This window comes from Dromiciops gliroides, chromosome X, assembly GCF_019393635.1.
Source record: "Dromiciops gliroides isolate mDroGli1 chromosome X, mDroGli1.pri, whole genome shotgun sequence".
Lineage (NCBI taxonomy): Eukaryota > Metazoa > Chordata > Mammalia > Microbiotheria > Microbiotheriidae > Dromiciops > Dromiciops gliroides.
The window spans coordinates 12,253,038-12,271,043 of NC_057867.1; the positions used below are offsets into that span (position 1 = coordinate 12,253,038).

The 18,006-nt window shown below is 40.6% G+C and overlaps 1 protein-coding gene across 4 annotated transcripts in view; it reads left to right on the forward strand.

Annotated features, from left to right (window-relative positions):
- LOC122733707 (casein kinase I-like) overlaps window positions 1-15,472 on the forward strand; it is a 104,673-nt gene extending 89,201 nt beyond the window's left edge. For 3 of the 4 annotated variants that reach the window (XM_043974325.1, XM_043974327.1, XM_043974326.1), the window contains one exon: window positions 13,196-15,472. In XM_043974325.1, coding sequence (XP_043830260.1) covers window positions 13,464-14,609 — 1,146 coding nt within the window. In that variant the 5' untranslated portion in view covers window positions 13,196-13,463 and the 3' untranslated portion in view covers window positions 14,610-15,472. Of the gene's footprint in view, window positions 1-6,302; window positions 6,404-13,195 lie in introns of those variants that run through there. The other variant, XM_043974328.1, reaches the window with a different exon arrangement.
- Window positions 15,473-18,006: the final 2,534 nt, after the last annotated feature.

The following is an 18,006-nucleotide window of genomic DNA, read 5'->3' on the forward strand; positions in this document are numbered from 1 at the left end:
GTCATCTTGAATCCAGGGCCAGTGCTTTATCCACTGCGCCACCTAGCTGCCCCCCCCCCCATAGTTAGTTCTTAATAAACGCTCACTATCTTTCACAATGCTCTTGTTGTTTAGTTGTTTCAGTCATGTCCAACTCTTTGTGACCCCATGGGATTTTCAAGTGGTTGGCCATTTCCTTCTCTGGCTCATTTCACAGTTGAGGAAACTGAGGCAAGCAGGGTGAAGTGACTTGCCCAGGGTCACACAGCTAGTCACTGTCTGAAGCCTGATTTGAACTCAGGAAGATGAACCTTCCTGACACTAGGCCCAGCACTCTATCCCCTGCAGTGCCACCTAGATGCCTTACAGCAGCAATAGCCCTGGGAGGTAGGTGCTACTATTATTCTCATTTTACAGTCGAGGGAACAGAGGCAGACAGAGGTGAAGTGACTTGTCCAAATTCACATGGCCAGTATCTGTGGCCATATTTGAAACTGGTCTTCCTAACTCCAGATCCCATGCTTTATCTGTTATTGTGTCACCTAGCTGTTATATCTGTGTATGTGTATATGCGTATATACGTGTATGTCTATATGTATGCATCTGTGCCTCTGCCCCCCATGCCCATCCCCCTCTTCCCCCCCCTCCCTTTCTCTCTCTCGACAGACCTTCATATGGTTTCCTTTATCGAAGTGAGGGTAGTCCATGGCAGGTACTATCGTATCGTTAGAGTAGCCTAGGAAAAATGCCATTATTCCTAAAGGAAACCTCTTGTTAAATCAAAAGACTCTGTGTTGGTGTGGCTGGGATGTGCTAGATGAATATAATCCAAATTGGGATTTAGTTAGAATATATACTAACTCATATTTCAGAAGGTGATCCACTCCATATTTAGTGCATCCATTCCACTGGAGTTCTGTAGGGTGAGAGGCTTCCAAGCTGGGCAGGAGAGGCCATGTAGGCTGTAGTCTCCTGACTCCAGTCAGGGAGTTTGAGTGATTTGTCCAGTACCGATGGTTTGCCTAGCGTGGTTTGGGTATCTTTGGGGTGGGGGGAGTAGGAGGTGGGGAGGAGAGAAATATAATATGCTTTATATCCTCAAAAAATGTCTAAACTAATTGGGAATAGAAGTGGAACCTATGTGACACAAATAGAGAGCATGTTGTGATTAGAGGAGAAACCAGTGTCACTGGGGTTGTTGGAGAGACTGTGGAGAAAACAAGGCTTGAACTGGGACCTGCTGACTTAAAAGACAAATCGGATACAAAAGAAATCCAGTGTCTTTAGGGCTCACTTAGCTATTTTACCCCCCAGGAAAGAAACACGTGTTTATGAAGCTCCTGTTATGTACTAAGTGCTTTAGAAAGATGATATCATGTGATCACTGGAATGCCCTGAGAAGGCACTAGGGAGGCCTCCTTTTGGAACATGGCCGAGGGCAGAAGCTAAGCCAGCAGCATCACTTAAACTGCTTCCCTCTTGCTATGCCCTTGTCATATCCCCATTAGGTGCTGCCATACTCCTCACACGTTACGTCACCATTGCAGAGCCACTCAGAGGCGTAACGAGGGAATGAGTCTATCCCTCCACCCCCACCCCCCACCTTGCCCAGTGGTCTCCCGTCACGCTGAGGTCAGGACGCTCACACTGTGTAGGGGGGTGACTTAGACTTACCGTGAAGCTTTCCAAATGAAAGGGTAACACCATTATTGGATTTCTTTCAATTAACCTTAATGTAACTGAACAGCATGGACTATAACGGTTGGTGCTGGAGTTATTCTTCCAGATGTAGGATTCTTTGATAAGTTCATGAATCAAAATAATATATTCAGTAAGTGCAGAGAGTCCTGAGTGATGAGGCTAAGGAATGTGCCTGGCTGTACTATTGCTGTTTCGAGCGGTTTCCTTTCTCTGGTAGCTGGAAAGCTCCCCCTCCATATTCCTAATGAAAGTTTGTGTCCAGGGAATGATCGCCTCTAAATGGCAAAGCTAGAAGAAGTACTACCTCTCTTCAGCTGGCATCACTGGCCCCTGAGACTCGAATCCCTTGAGACTTGTCTTAGTGCTGTGCAACTTCCAGAGGTCATAGACTTAGACTGAAATTTCAGTGTCTCTATAGAGGATGATGGTGATTGATGATCAAGGTCCTGAAATACCTTTCCACTCATTACATAGTAGGGCACCTCATGTATGACACCTGGGAATAGGTCGCTCAGACTGAAGTTGAAGTCCCAGACCAAAACACAGTTCCAAGAGGCAGAGCTCACACTCAAGTCCCATGGATCCAGCTTGGGAGTCCCTGAGGAAGTCCTGATGCTAACAACAGGAGGGAAGCAGGAAGTGGGTCATATATCTTTGCAGGTGGTCGGTCACATTAAGGAAAGATAGGGATCGATTTGTGAGTCTCCTTCAGAGGTGGTGAACTTGATGGTGACCTCACAGAATTAGAGTCTTGGAAAGAACATCATCAGCTGTCCAGTCCAACCCACACGTGAGATGAGTTGGGGACAGAAACTTGTTTCACAAGCTCTGGACAAAGCACCTGAAGGAACAGAGTTCAGACAGGCTGAATTGGCTGGCCCCTTCTCCTTAGTGGTTGCTTCCCCAGATGATTACTGTGAGGGCTGGGCTGGAAGCAGGCTTGGGGTGGGGGTGGAGAACACAATGTTCCCAAGGCTCTTGGGTTCAAGGTCCCGAATGTTGGGTACCTCCTTAGAATGGGAATTCCTTCAGAGCAGGGCCTGTGCTTTTGCATTTCTTTGCATCTTTAGCACTCAAACCAGTGCCTGACACATCACTTCATAAGTATTTGTTGAGTGAGTGACTGACATCTACCAGTTCATGATGCATTTCATCTAGGCCAGGTGACCTGGATTTATCAAAGGCAGCCAGATGCCCTCTTCCTATCTTGTTACTCATCTCGGGGACCAACTCTCAGATAGTCATTTTATTCTATCATTTCTAGTCAGTTAGTCAGTTAGTATTTATTAACTGCCTACTATGTTCCAGACAATATGCTAAACAATGAGGATTCAAGTAAAGGTAACAAACAAACAAAAAAGAGGACTGCCAATATTGGTCTTAGCTTCCCTTCACCAGCTCAGTCTGAGCTTCAGCATCTCTGGTACTCTTTTTAGAGGACCTTGTTATTTACATTCCTACATTCATCTTCTGTTACATGGTCTGGACTCCATCTTCTGTATATATTTTTTAAAATTATGAACTTAGCCAATACAAAAGCATGCTTTTCTGTGTACAGAATAGAACACATGACCGTTCACACTGTTCACATTTTTAAAGCATGTAAATTCTGTTGCTTTCAGAACTACCCTGCTTGTCTGTGCTTCCTCTTTCCACTTTTGAAAATGTTTGTTTTTTTATTGTTGTTATCATTATTGCCATCACCATCTCAGCCTCTTGTGCTTCCCCTTGCCTCCTGTAAATAAAAACAGAGAAACAAAAACCTTGTAACAAACAAGCATAGTCAAGCAAACTAAATTCACACAGTGGCTGTGTCCAATCGGTGAGAATTTATTAAGAGTGTATGCTAAGTGTTGCAGTTACAAAGAAAGGCAAAAAGCCAAGCAAACAAACAGTGCTGCTCTCAAGAAGCCTACAGTCTAACAGAGGAGACAATGTGCAGTCAACCAGGTACAAACAAATGTCTATACAGGATAAATTGGAGCTCATGTCAGAGGGAAGGCACTGAGATTAAGGGGCCTGGGGAAGCTTCTTATAGAAGTTGAGACTTAAGCTGAAACTGGAAGAAAGCTAGAAAAGGTGGAGATGAGGAGGAAAAGACCCTAGGGCAGAGCCTTAGGGAATGTTCGTAGTGAATAGGTAGGACATGCCTGAGGATCCAGCAATGAGACTGAACCAGAGGAGCAGTCAGGCAGACAGTTGGTGGGGAACCAGGACAGAGAAGTGCCACACAAACCTAGAGAGAAGAGATTGTCAAGAACAAGAGGATAATCAGCAGTTTCAGCAAGTTGAACAATGTTAGAAGCCTGTCTGCAGAGGGCAAAGAAGAGAGGGAGGGGGGAAGAAGCATGGGCACCAGTTATACACGGCCTTCTCAAGGAGCTTATTTATCTCTGAAAGGGAGAGAGAGAGAATGATAGCTAGCAAGAGTAGATAGATCAAAGGGGCCCTGTTTGAGGACTGGAAATGTGGGCATCTTTGTAGGTTGCAGTCTGCTGGAGAAGGTGGGATGGAATGGGATCATGTGTGCATGTAGTGGAGTTTACTTTGGCCCAGAGAAGGGCAACGTCTTCATGTGAGACAAGGGGAGAGGAGGCCCTGGTCGGTAAACATTTATGAAGTGCCTAGGTGCCAGGCAGTGTGCTGAACTCCCAACGGAGTGACGTGGTGAGATGGAGAGGGTAGAACAAAAGAGAGCTCTTGGCAGATGGTCCTACCTTGAAGCCATCATGCGTCTGTCAAGATGTGGGTAACATGCCTTCCCATAAGTCCTCTGGAGACATAGTTTGTCATAGAATTGCTAAATTGTTCAAACTTCCTTTTCTTTACAGTGTTGTTGTGGTGGTGGAAGTCACTCTTTTGGTTTAGATCACTTTACATATGTTCCCAGGATCATAGGAATCTTTTAGAGGGCGTGTGTGTGTGTGTGTGTGTGTGTGTGTGTGTGTGTGTAAGCGTGTGCAAGTGTGTGCAGTAATATTCCATTATATCTATAAAGCACTTTCCCAATTGGTGGATATGCTTGGTTTGCAATTCTTTTTGTATTCCAGGAGTAGCAAGTTTGTTTTCCTTGAGACTATTCTCTCCATGATATTATCATTCCTCAAACAGCTTCTCTTCCTATCCCTGCATGTTTTTGTGGAGTTTGATGTATATCTATACCAAATTGCAGTGTCAGTGTGTGTATGTGTGTATGTGTGTGTGCTCACACACGTGTGAGTGTGTTTACCCCTCCTTTGTTTCATCTAATCTCTCCCCCATCCTATGCACCCTAATTATGAAAAATCATAGAATTTCTTCCCCTTCATCCTTCTTTCTACACTGGTAATTTACTCTTACCTTCCCTTTTTCTTTTTTCCCTTTAAAACCATCAGAACAGGATTAATCCACCAGAATCCTCTGTTTTTCTTAATTAGCTCCCTCAATACCCTTTGCAGACATAAAGGTTCTAAAGGGAGACTTGCTTATTCTCCCTATCTTAGAATGTTAGCAATGCATCATCATATTGCCCCCTTTTTCTTGCTCAAATAAATGTACCTTGTTCCATTTCTATTGAGTTTTTTATTTACATTTCAAAGTTCCTACTCAGATGTGGTCCTGTAAATAACTTTCCAGGGGAAGTTATTCTTGATTGGAAGCCTTTACATTTGGCATTTGGAATATCATCTTACAAGAATTCCTCCCCTTTATTGTAGTTGCTATCAAGTTTTATGTCATGCTGTTAGTACCTACTGGTCCTGCCCCAAGTTCTTTGGTCCTTGCGCTCGTTTTGTCTGGCTGCTTACAGCATTTTTTTCCTTGACTTGGAAACACTGGGTTTTATGATGTATTTCAGGAGGTGTAGATTCTATCTTCACTTTCTTCTCTGATTTCCACAGATATGCAAGGTTTGCAATGACAACTTCTTGAAATAGTGTCCAGCAGCTTTGAAAGCTACATACTTAAAAAGAAAAGCATAATAGAGATTTGTAGATTCATATAGAAACCTCTTTTTTATCCTATTGTGTATGATGTAAACAGCCATTTTATTTGGTGTTTATTAAGCTCAGACTAAAAATACATTTTTTAAAAAGAAAATATAATGTTCATGTTTTTTTCTTTATCATTGTTTTCAGGAAGTCTGATAAGCCTTAAATTCTCTCTCCTTGACCTGTTTTCCAGGTCTGTTGTTTTTTGACAGATGTCTTTTATTTTCTATTCTTTTTTCAATATTTGGTTTTGCTTTAATATTTTTTTTTGCTGTTTTATGAAGCCCTTGATTTTCATTCAGCCTGTTATAGTTTTCAGGGACTGCATTGCTTGGATCAAGTTTACTGTTGCTTTTTGAAGCTAATTATTCTCCTTCCAATACTTTGATCTGGAACTTTTATTTCAATTTTTATCTTTTGCTTCCCTTCTAGGTATTGATGTAGTTCTTGTAGAAAATAACATTTTTTTCTTTTGACTTTATTATAAAGCTTCTCTTTCTTTTTTTAGAATTTTATTGATATGTTTTGTTTTTACATCCTTTGAATTCTCCTTTCTATTCTCCCCTCGCCCTCCCAGAGAACTATTTCATATAACAAATATTATTTTTTAAGAAAAAAAAGTAGAAGAAAAAAATCAATCAGCAAAACAGATCAATACATTGAAGAAATCTAAAAACATACATTGAAGAAATCTGAAAATATATTCAGTTTTTCACCTCCATGGACCTCCCACCTCAGGAAAGCAGTGGCAGAAGGTATTTTCTTATATCTCTTTGAGGCCATGCTTGTATTTATAATTTTGAAACATTTCCTTTCTTTTTTCTCATTTGCATTATGCTGTTCATTTTTATTTGCTGTGGCAACACTATGTGTTACATGAACACGATACCTTATAATCATGCCACTTTCCTGACCCTGTTCAGTGGGTGCAAGCACAGAAAACATAGTCAAATCCTTTGTTACTTTGGCCAATGAAAATATCTGTTTAATTTTTCTTTTGTTTCCCAAAGTACCCAACAACAATAGTTCACATTATAATGGAGAATATAATGTGTGCAGGGTTCTTTTAAAGCTGTTAAATTATGGAAATGTGTTTTACATGACTTTACATGTATAATTGATATCATATTGCTTGCCTTCTAATTGATTGGGGGGTAGGGCTGGAGGGAGAGAGAATTTGGAACTCAAAATTTTTAAAAATGAATGCTAAAAATAAATAAGTAAATAAAATTAGGGAAGGGTTTAAGGCCCTAAGGACAGTATATTTTTCTAGATTTATTTTAATTTTTTTCAGTTTAGAACATTTCATATGTATTTCTTTTATGTTAAAATACCTCAGAGCATTGGAGTTAAATGTACTCATAAAAAAATGTACTCATGCTAAAGCAGCTAGATGACAGCATAGCAGAGAGAACACCAGCCTGGAGTCAGGAAGACTCATCTTCCTGGGTTCAAATCTGGCCTCAAACACTTACTAATTGTGTGACCCTGGCCAAGTCACTTCCCCCTGTTTGCCTCAGTTTCCTCATCTGTAAAATGAGCTGGAGAAGGAAATGGCCAACCCACTGCAGTATCTCTGCCAAGAAAACCCCAAATGGGATCATGAAGAGTTGTAGACATGATTGAAATGACTGAACAACAACAATGATCGAACAAAGATTCCTAAAATGAAAGGTTGACAAACTCTTCCAAGGAAAGCTTGATAATGGAAGGACTCTTAATAATTGTACATCCTAAGATATTGCATAGCTTCCCTCAGTGGAAGATTAATCAAAGCTTCTTTATACCCTAACCCACTACGTGCATAGGATGAGTGATTTTCTTTTTTAAATTTTTATTTATTTTAAACAAATACAAAATAAGAAAAGAAAAAAAAGAATATCCCCATGTACCCAGCAGAACATGAGAGAGGATTCCGGATAAAACAATCCATTTCCATTTCCATTCTCATTTCAAGAAAACATATATGATCAGTTCTGCACATTGTTTTCAAAGCTGCCCAGCTTTTCTTTGCTCCCTTCTTGGTTTCCTTTTGTTCCCTGCTGTGCACTTCTTACTTTATTCCCCTCCCCCTCCCCTAAAGATGACTACAATTAAACACGGGTATATGTGTGTGTGTGTGTGTGTGTGTATGTATACACACATAGCTATCTACAAACATGCACATATATACATGCATACACATATCTGTAAGACTGTGTATTATGCATGTTTCTACATATTTCATCTCTTTTCTGAAGGTGGGTAGCATCTTCCTTTACAAGTCCAAGTCTTACCATGTTTTTCTGAACCAACCAATGGATGAGTAATTTTATCTGTCTCCTTCAAAGTTTTCCCTTCACATTGACAGTTATTATTTGTCTCCAGCCTCTCTTCCTGCAGCCTCTCCAACACTGAATAGTCCCATATTTTGTCTCTTTGGAAATTTTCTGGGTGTGAACTGAAACCTAAAGTTTATTTTGAATTGCATTTCTCTTATTAGTGATTTTGGATCATTCTTTGGTATAGTTAATAGTTTTCAGTTCTTTTTGGTCAGTGTATCCTCTTATTGATTATATTTGATCCTTTCTTTCTTAATTGTGAATTTACATCAGGTATAGGCTTTTTTGGGCTGTACTTTTGAGTGGGTGTGTTGGTCTTCCTAGATTTGGTCCTCCCTGGATATTTGGGGTTCAAACAATTGGCTCTTGAGGGCCCCGACTAGTGTCTTAGTACAGAGTCCTTAGGGACCTTGGAGTCCTTGCGCCTGGGGTGCCCTGTTTTAGGCACGTTTATTCCTGAACTTGTCCTTAATGCTCTTGTGCCACATCTTCCAAAGGTTTTCTTGCAATTTGTTTCTTTGTATTGGTTTCCAATCCTCCCTGCTCTCCCTGCCTCCAGGTGTAGACAGGTGCAGGTTGCAGGTCTCATCATCTCAGGAGGCTTTGACCTCTTGTTATTGCTCATGTGGCTGACCTCTTGTGCACTCGTGAGCTGCCAGAGTAATTGTTATAATTAGTCTTTATGGTTCCAGACCCTGTATCCTACACATTAGCCCAAATTTTCTGAAGGCCCCAGTCTAAAGGAGGGTACTGAATTGGGGGTTAGGCTTGTGACTACTGAGTTAAATCATTTGCCTCACTGAGCCTCAGTTTTTCCATTTGTATAATTGAGGTTTTTATAGCTGGAGTAAATGATTTGATCTTCCCAACAACTTTATGAAATAAAATACAATTTTTAAAATACTTTTAAAAAAGTGAGCTACCACTACCACGACCACCACCATCACTGCTGCTGCAGCTAGGTGCTGAGTCTGGAGTCAGTGAATTCAACCATGAAGCACTGGAATTAAATGTATCCATGGTGAAACAGCTAGGTGGTACCCAGATAGATAGATCACTGGGCCTGGAGTCAGGTAGCAGATAGATCACTGGGCCTGGAGTCAGGAAATCTCATCTTCCTGAGTTCCTATCTGGCCTCAGACACTTCCTAGCCATGACTTCTGGACAAGTCACTTAACTCTAATTACCTCAGTTTCTTCACCTGTATAATGAGCTGGAGAAGGAAATGGCACTCATGTCTTTTCCAAGAAAATCCCAAAAGGGGGCACGAGGAGTCAGATATGACTGAAAAATTACTGAGCAACAATTATTGTTGTTGTTATGTCTCATCCTTGCACAAAATCTTCCTTGACCCCATATTATATCTAAGAGAAACTGTAATCTCCCCAGCTCGTGTTTACGGCCTTCACAATCTGGCTGCCACCTATCTTTTTAGGTGGCACAGTAGTTAGAACACTAGAATCAGGAAGACTGAAGTTTCAACCCAGCCTCATATTCTTTTAGCTGCATGACCTTGGGCATGTCACTTCATCTTAGTTTTTCCTCAGTTTCTTCACCCATAAAATGGGGATCATAATAGCACTTATCTCAGAGGGTTGTTGTGAGGATCCAATGAGCTAACATTTGTTAGCACAGTGCCTGATACATAATTATGTTACTGTTGTCAGTTCCTATCTTACATCACTGTCCTTCTTGAACTCTTCATTCTATGCAAATCTTACTAGCTGTATCCCAAACTTTGCATTCCCATGTTCTTCCTTTTAGTTTGGTTGGGATGACTTCTCTCTTTCCTTATCTCTGCCCCTTGAAATCCATATCTTCCTTCAAGGATCAGCCTAAGCCACAGTTCCTCTCTGAAAACTTCCCTAATTTCCTTCCTTCATCCCTCTCTCCCCTTATCCCTATTAATATTTGTACCCTCTTCAAATGAGCTGCCATTTACTTCTCTGTGGTGGAAATGTTTTATTTCCACATTAGAGTATAAACTCTATGAGGGCAGGGAGGGAAATACTTTGTCAATGTTAGCTACAAACCTATCATTTTCCTTTGCACAAGGTGTTCCAGTGGATAGAGCACCAGCCCCGGAGTCAGGAGGACCTGAATTCAAATCCCACCTCAGACACTTGACAATTACTAGCCGTTTGACCCTGGGAAAGTCACTTAACCCCTATTCTCCTGAAGAAGTACACCATGTCTGAATTATGCTCTATTGCCACTGATCTACATCCTCCTTCTCACTTTTGCTTTGCCAGGAAATCTGACAAGATGAATTATAGTGCATATTACTGAAGTATCTCAATTGTGAGAACAATTGCATTGCTTCTTATTAACAGGGTCAAATGTAGGGTGAGGTGTTTTTTTCTTAAGGCAGTAGAAGATCTTCTAGAATTGAGTGCTTCAAAATGCCATCAGTGAAATAGCCAAACAAATGACTAGAAAATTTGCATGTAAAGCAATCCTCAAAAATATTCTACCCTGAAATTCCAGCCAGGATCTGATGACTTCCTGTTGTCCTTGCGTGTGCTTATCCATGTGTGTAAGCACATATATGACCTGCCTGTGTTTTGATATGCTAATCTCACTGAACCTGGGACTGTGTATATGGGCACATATATAATATGTGTGTGTGTGTGTTTGTGTGTGTGTGTGTGTTTGTGTGTGTGTACTTATTTCAGTGAACCTGGAACATAAGGAGGGCAGTTTGTGGATAAAGCCTGAGTTCTGGGATCAAATTTTAAAAGTTTCTCATCTTTCCTGATTCAAATCATTAAGTCATAAAAAGGCTCAGAGGATGCGGCAAATGTCAAGATCCATAGGACTTAGGGAGCTAAGTAAATGAGCCTCCAGATATTTTTTGTACCATCCAAGAGAGATAAAATTATTGGCTTCCCATCAGGAAGAACTGGGTTCAGATCCTACTTTTAACACTTACCATCTCTGTGACCCTAGACAGTTAATTTCTCTTCACTGAGCCTTAGCTTTCTCATCTATAAAATGGAAATAATAATAATAATACCCATAGTTACCTATCTTCGGGGTTCTGAAGCTCTGATGAAATAATGTCTGTGCAATGTTTTGTAAATTTTGAAATACTGCATACATTTATTATTAAATTATTATTATTAAAATATCAAATGGAGTTACAAAGAGTTGAACACAACCCAAAAATGACTTGATATCAACATTTATTTGCCAAAATACCCAGAAGACTGAATTTTTGAGGTAATAACCTGAGTGTTTTGTTATTACATAGGTGTTACATATTTCTTTTATTACCATCACCAAGCACTATCCTCAGGTAGAGATTAAAATGATCTTATCTGGGGTCAGCTAGGTGGTGCAGTGGATAAAGCACTGACCCTGGATTCAGGAGGACCTAGTTCAAATCTGACCTCAGACACTTGATATGACCCTGGGCAAGTCACTTAACCCTCATTGTCCCTCAAAAAAACAAACAAACAACAAACCTGATAAAATTGATAAAATTAAAATGATCTTATCTGCCATGACCTGACTAAATTTTTATACTATAATGAAATTCGACTTGTGGCCATTCCCCTAATACAAATTCTACTTGACTTTATAATTGACAGTGAGCTAGTGAGGAAATGGTAGCTATATATGAGCAGTGATTTTATTTGAAAAGGTAAATCATCATCCAAAAAGAGTTAGTAAACACCTAGTATGTATAGGGCGTTGTTCCAGGAGTTGGAGAAATTGTGTTTATATAATAGAGATTCCCTTCCCTTGATGGATAAAATTAATAATGATTAAAGACTTCATATTAAAACAACTATGAGGTACCACCTCCCACCTACCAGACTATCTAAGGTGACAGAAAAGGAAAATGACAAATGCTGGAGGGGATGTGGGAAAATAGGAACACTCACACATTATTGATGGAGCTGTGAACTGGTCCAGCTCTTATAGAGAACTATTTGGTAATATTCCCAAAGGGCTATAAAAATGTGAATGGGGGGGGGACAGCTAGGTGGCACAGTGGATAAAGCACCGGCCTTGGATTCAGGAGGACCTGAGTTCAAATCCAACCTCAGATACTTGACACTTACTAGCTGTGTGACCCTGGGCAAGTCGCTTAACCCTCATTGCCCAGCGCAAAAACAAAACAAAAATGTGAATAAGTACTCTTTGACCCAGCAACAATCTAGCACTAGTAGGTCTATATCCCAAAGTGACCCAAGAAAAAAGGATAAAGGCCCATATATTAAAAAAATATTTATGCCAGCTCTTTTTGTGGTGGCAAAGAATTGAAATTGGGGGGGGGGATGCTCATTAGTTCAGGCCTGAACAGTTTGTAGTATATGAATGCAATGGAATATTATTGAGGAATGAGAAATGATGAAGGGGGAATGGTTTTAGAAAAGCCTGGGAAGACTTGCAGGAACTAATGCAGAGTGAAAGGAGCAGAACTTAGGAGAACAAAATTTACACAGGAACAGCAATATTATAAAAATAATCAACTATGAAAAACTCAATAACTCTAATCAGTACAATGATCCATGACAGTTCCAAAGATCTCATTGATGATACATGCTGTCCACCTCCAGGAAGAGAATTGATGGACTCAGTGCAGACTGAAGCACATTTTCTTTTTCTTTTTCTTTTCTTTCTACAGGGTTAATGAGGGAATTTGTTTTGCATGACTATACATATTTGTAATGGGTTTCACATTTTTTGCCTTCATGATAGGTGGGGAAGTTAGTGGAAGGGGAGTAAAATCTAGAACTGAAAATAAAATTGAATTTAAAAAATGGAGTTAGAAGCCAGATTATCTAGTTAACAAGAGAGAGGAGAGGAAATGGAGGCATTTATTATAGACAGATTTTTCTAGGAGCATGCCCATGAAAAGGAGAAATAGGGGCAGCTAGGTGGCAGTGGATAAAGCTCTGGCCCTGGATTCAAGAGGACTTGAGTTCAAATCTAGCCTCAGACACTAGCCATGTGACCCTGGGCAAGTCACTTAACCCTCATTGCCCCGGGCAAAAAAAAAAAAAAAAGGAGGAAGAATAAAGGACAACAGTTAACAGGGATTATTGAGTCTAGTACAGGGTATTTTAAATTAGGCCTAGAGACAGTTGATGGATGGGCAGCAAATTTAGGTGAGAGGCCCAAGTGGGTGGAGTGATTTCTCTAAATCTTGTGGGAGCCATTGGTGATAGGAAGTGGTACAATAGCGCCACCTACTACTCTCTGTCCATCTTGCAGCCGGGGCACTTGCTTTGAACCTCCAACGTGGTCGAAGGCGTCGAAGCTGCTGGGCCAAACTTCCATAGATCTGCAGTAGAACTCATTGTATCAGCTGCGGCGGCCGATCTCCAGGGTTCTCGGGACTCACTAGGGTAATCTTGACTCTCATTTGACATTGGGTGCCACCGTCTCTGGTTCCTGGACACTTGGGCCTAGTGGGTGAGTCGTGCCCCGACCCATCTCCTCCTCAGCATCCCAGGGGTCCCCCTCACTTCACACTTGCAGCATGGCCAGTAGCAGCAGCAGCTGCAGCAGTAATATACTCAGCTCCGAGTTCATTGTTGGAGGGAAATATAAACTGATCCGGAAAATCGGGGCAGGTTCCTTCGGGGACATCTATCTGGCTGTCAATATCACCAATAATGAAGAATTGGCTGTGAAGCTAGAATCGCAGAAGGCCAGGCACCCCCAACTGTTGTATGAGAGCAGGCTCTATAAGCTTCTGCAGGGCGGGATGGGCATCCCCCGAACCCGTTGGTATGGTCAGGAGAAGGAATATAATGTCCTTGTCATGGATCTTCTTGGACCTAGCCTTGAAGACCTTTTCAATTTCTGTTCCCGGAAGTTCACTCTGAAAACCGTGCTGATGTTGGCTGACCAGATGATTAGCAGAATTGAATATGTGCATACGAAGAGCTTTATACACAGAGACATTAAACCAGACAACTTCTTGATGGGTATTGGGCGTCCTCGCAACAGGGCCGGAGCTGGAGGGAAGAGAAAAAGAGGCCCAGCAGCTGCTAATAGGAATCAAGACCCGTCTTTTACAGGATTGAACCAGTTATTCCTTATTGACTTTGGTTTGGCGAAACGGTACCGAGATAACAGAACCAAACAGCACATACCCTACAGGGAAGATAAAAATTTCACCGGCACCGCCCGGTATGCCAGCATCAACGCGCACCTTGGCATTGAGCAGAGCCGTCGGGATGATGTGGAGTCCCTAGGTTACGTCTTGATGTATTTCAACAGGAGCAGCCTGCCCTGGCAAGGAATAAAGGCTGCAACCAAGAAGCAGAAGTATGAAAAGATCATTGAAAAGAAGATGTCCATCCCTGTCGATGTTCTGTGCCAGGGCTTTCCAGCAGAATTTGCCATGTATCTCAACTACTGCCGTGGCCTTCGCTTCGAAGAAGCACCTGATTACATGTACCTCAGGCAGCTCTTTCGTATTCTCTTCAGAAGCCTCAACTACAAGTACGACTTCCTGTTTGATTGGACACTGTTGAAGCAGAAAGCAGAGCAAGAGCAGGCAGCCTCTTCCTCCGAGCAGGGTCAGCAGACACAGCCCCCGCCAGCACCCAAAGTCACTAGAACAAGAAGAATAGTAACAAGAAGAATTTCCAAGCAGGAAGAGCAACAGATGAAGTAAAGCTGATGATCCAGAGTTCAACTCCTTATTCCCCAAATTCAGAACTTTGAGTTCATATGTCTACTTGCCAAGTGGTTGTGAGCAACCATTTCCTTGTTGAAACTTCATTTCAGCATAAATTGGCTGGTCAGCATTAGTGATGAGTTATAGCCACTGTAATTGTTAATATTGCATTAACTATAAATGTTAATACTGAGATAGTGAAACATGGTTCTAGTTTTCTATTGCATTTTTTTTTCTAGTGAAAAGTTAACTAAATGTTTGACGTACAGATGGTGGAAAATTGTGCAGATGACAATTTGGGGATATTTTTTATTTTGAACTGTACTGTTTTGAGATCTTGTTTCAGAAGTATAGCATCAAGTTTTCAACTACAGTTGTTATAATTGTAAATGCTCATAATTGTGCACTCTTAGGGTATTTCCCCTCCTTGGTGTTTCAAAGTTGTAAACGTAAACATTCTTAAAATTGTTGACTTCAATGTGCAAGCCAGCTGACAGGGTAGCAACCAAAGATTCCAGTTTTTAAGCATATGAAAGACTGTGCCTGCTTACTGTGCTAGAAATAACAGCATTTAAAGTGAAGATTTCAGAAAAATCTTAGTGACTACTAGATTATCTTTAGGATTCTGCATTAAGTCTAATGTTCTTGGTTTAAAAAAGAAAAGCAATATGTTTGTCCCAGAAATTTAGTTAACATCTTAGAACTGAACATATGTGCAAGTTGCTTAGATAAATGTAAGTACTGTGAACATCTCTATGACCTGGGATTTTGTTTTGATTTTGAAACTGAAAATTATTTGCTGTAAGGAAAATACTTTAAAAAAGAAAGAAATGCTTTGCTAATTTACTATAGAATCAATATCTCTTCAATGTTTAAATAAAGTGTTTCTTGACAATTGTTGAATAAATCATTCCTTTGCAAATCATTTTCTATTTAGTGTTATGTCTTTTTTAGATCTTGAAAAAAATTGAAGGGCATAGGAGATGGGCAAATTAGCCAGTAGACAAGGAGAGATTGAAAATGAGGTGGGGGTGGCAGGGGAAGAGAGGGATGATGGATTGGGGAAACATCTGGAGAAGAAGGGAATGGATGTGATCAAGGTCATATGTCAAAGGGTAGGCCTTGTTGGGGAGAAGGGAAGGGGCCCCTTCTTCATGTGAGAGAGGGGTGAAGGAGAAAAGAGTGTGTACCAATCTCGGGGGTATGAGATGAAGAAAAGGGGAAAAATGGAGTTCATGGTAAATGCCCTCTATCTCCCTAATATAGTAAAAGGTTGGGTCCTTTCCTGAGAGGGTGGGGTCAGAGAATGCCACAGAAGACTGGAGAAAAGAAAACAAGAGAAAAAGGGGATAAAGTCAGAGATTATAAGTTAACAGGATTCAAAGAATGGAAGGAAGATCCAAATTTTGTATGGCCGAGATGCAGACATAAGACCATCCAGGAAGGAGATCTCATCTACAGGAAGGCATCTGAAAAGTATCTGGAATTTGGAGAGACTTTTCAACCGGTAACTCACACCAAGATCTACTGAGGTAAGTTACTGGCATCAGTCACTAGAAGGTGGCTATACCAGTGGGAGGAGGGAACAGGCATGGCATCACCAAGTTACAGAGTTAGTTAAGCTGTGACTGAAATTAAGGTCTCCCAATTCTTAGCCGAAGGATCATTCTGTTATAGCATACTGACTCTTGATACTAAAATGCCTGAGCTAGAATTCTGTAGGTCCTGGGGACTGTTTTTACATTGCCTTCATTTTTGAATGTATCTTTTCTCTCTCTCCCCCAACCCCTACCCCAGGCAGTGAAGCATCCATTTTAACAAGATTTAAAGATGGGTGGGGTAGGGTGCCAAGCAGTTCAGCCAAACCTACAGAAGTGTAAACCACCTCTGACAGGACAATCGATATTCTAAGACCATAGCCCCTCACCTCTGCAAAGAAGGCAAGAAGATGCATTTTCTCAACTCTCAGGTAAAGTTTGGCCAGTTCTTGTTGTCATTTATATTTTTGCAGTCATTGAAGTCTTTTTCTGGTTCTGTTTACTTCACTTCACCAAATACTAAAAAAGCCTCCCATGTTTCTCTAAATTCTTAATATTCCTTATTTACAGAGAATTACTAATACGCCATTTTATTAACGGACCACAGTTGGTTTAGTTATTCTTCAAATATTTTGGTGTTATAAGAGACATGCCTAACAGGAGGATCTCTGGGTAAAAAGGTATGGACATTTCAAGTCATTTTTTTATTAGTCTAATTCCAAATTGTTCCCCAGAGTGGTTGGACGAATTCTTAGCTCCATCAACCATATGGAGCCAAAGGGCCTCTCCAATATTCACTATTGCCAACTTCGCTACCCTTTGCCAATTTGATGAGTGTCAGCTAAAATCTCAGAATTGTTTCCATTTGCATTTTTGAAAAATAGATTTTTAGATTTTTTTTTGCTTTTATATCTCTCAGATTTCCCTTGTACCCCTCCATCTCTACCCTTCTACCCTTCCAGAGAGCCATTACTTAGAACAGTGAATTTTTTAAGAGATCTTTAGAGGAAGAAGAGGGGGGAAATCAGGAAAAGTGATTAACGCATCCCTCATCTGCCAAAATATGCAGTGTTCCACATCTACAGACCCCAACCTTTACAAAGTGGTAGGGGAGGTATCTTCTCATCTCTCATTTTTGGAGCTTAGCTTGTTTTTTATTATTTTGCAGCATTAATTTTGGATAGGTTTGCAGTTGTTACTCTTTCCATTTACATATTTATAGTGATTTCTCATATTTTTCCTAGCTCTATTTCCTTTACTTCTGATCAATTCATGTAACTTAGCTAGATTCTCTAAATTCATTATTTTCATTGTTTTTTATAGCTCAATAATATTCCATTGCATTCGATAACGTGATTTTTTAAAGCCATTCTGTAATCAGTGGCCATTTAGCTTTTATGTATCTGCTACTTCAACAAGTACAGCTATAAGTATTTTCATATCTATGGGGCACTTCTTTTTTGGAGTATATGCCTTAGAGTGGAATCTCAGTGTCCTGGCCACTATCTCCTGCCGGTTTATTTGTTTTCTAGAATGGTTGTCCTAATTCAGAACTCCAAAAACAATATCTTAGTGTGCTTGTCTTCCTCCAACCCCTCCAACACTGATTATTCCCTTCTTTTGTTGTCTTTGCCACTTTGCTGTGCTGGAGGTGAAACAGGAGGGATGCTTCTGATTTGCATATCTTTTAATTTTAGTGATTTGGATCATTCATCCATGTAATTATTAATAGTCTGTCATTCTACCTTTGAGAACTGTCTGTTCATATCCTTTAAACACTTCTTCGTTGAGGAATGACGTTTGGTTTGAAATATTTGTTAATTATCTACTTACTTAGCTATCCCTTGTTTGGTTAA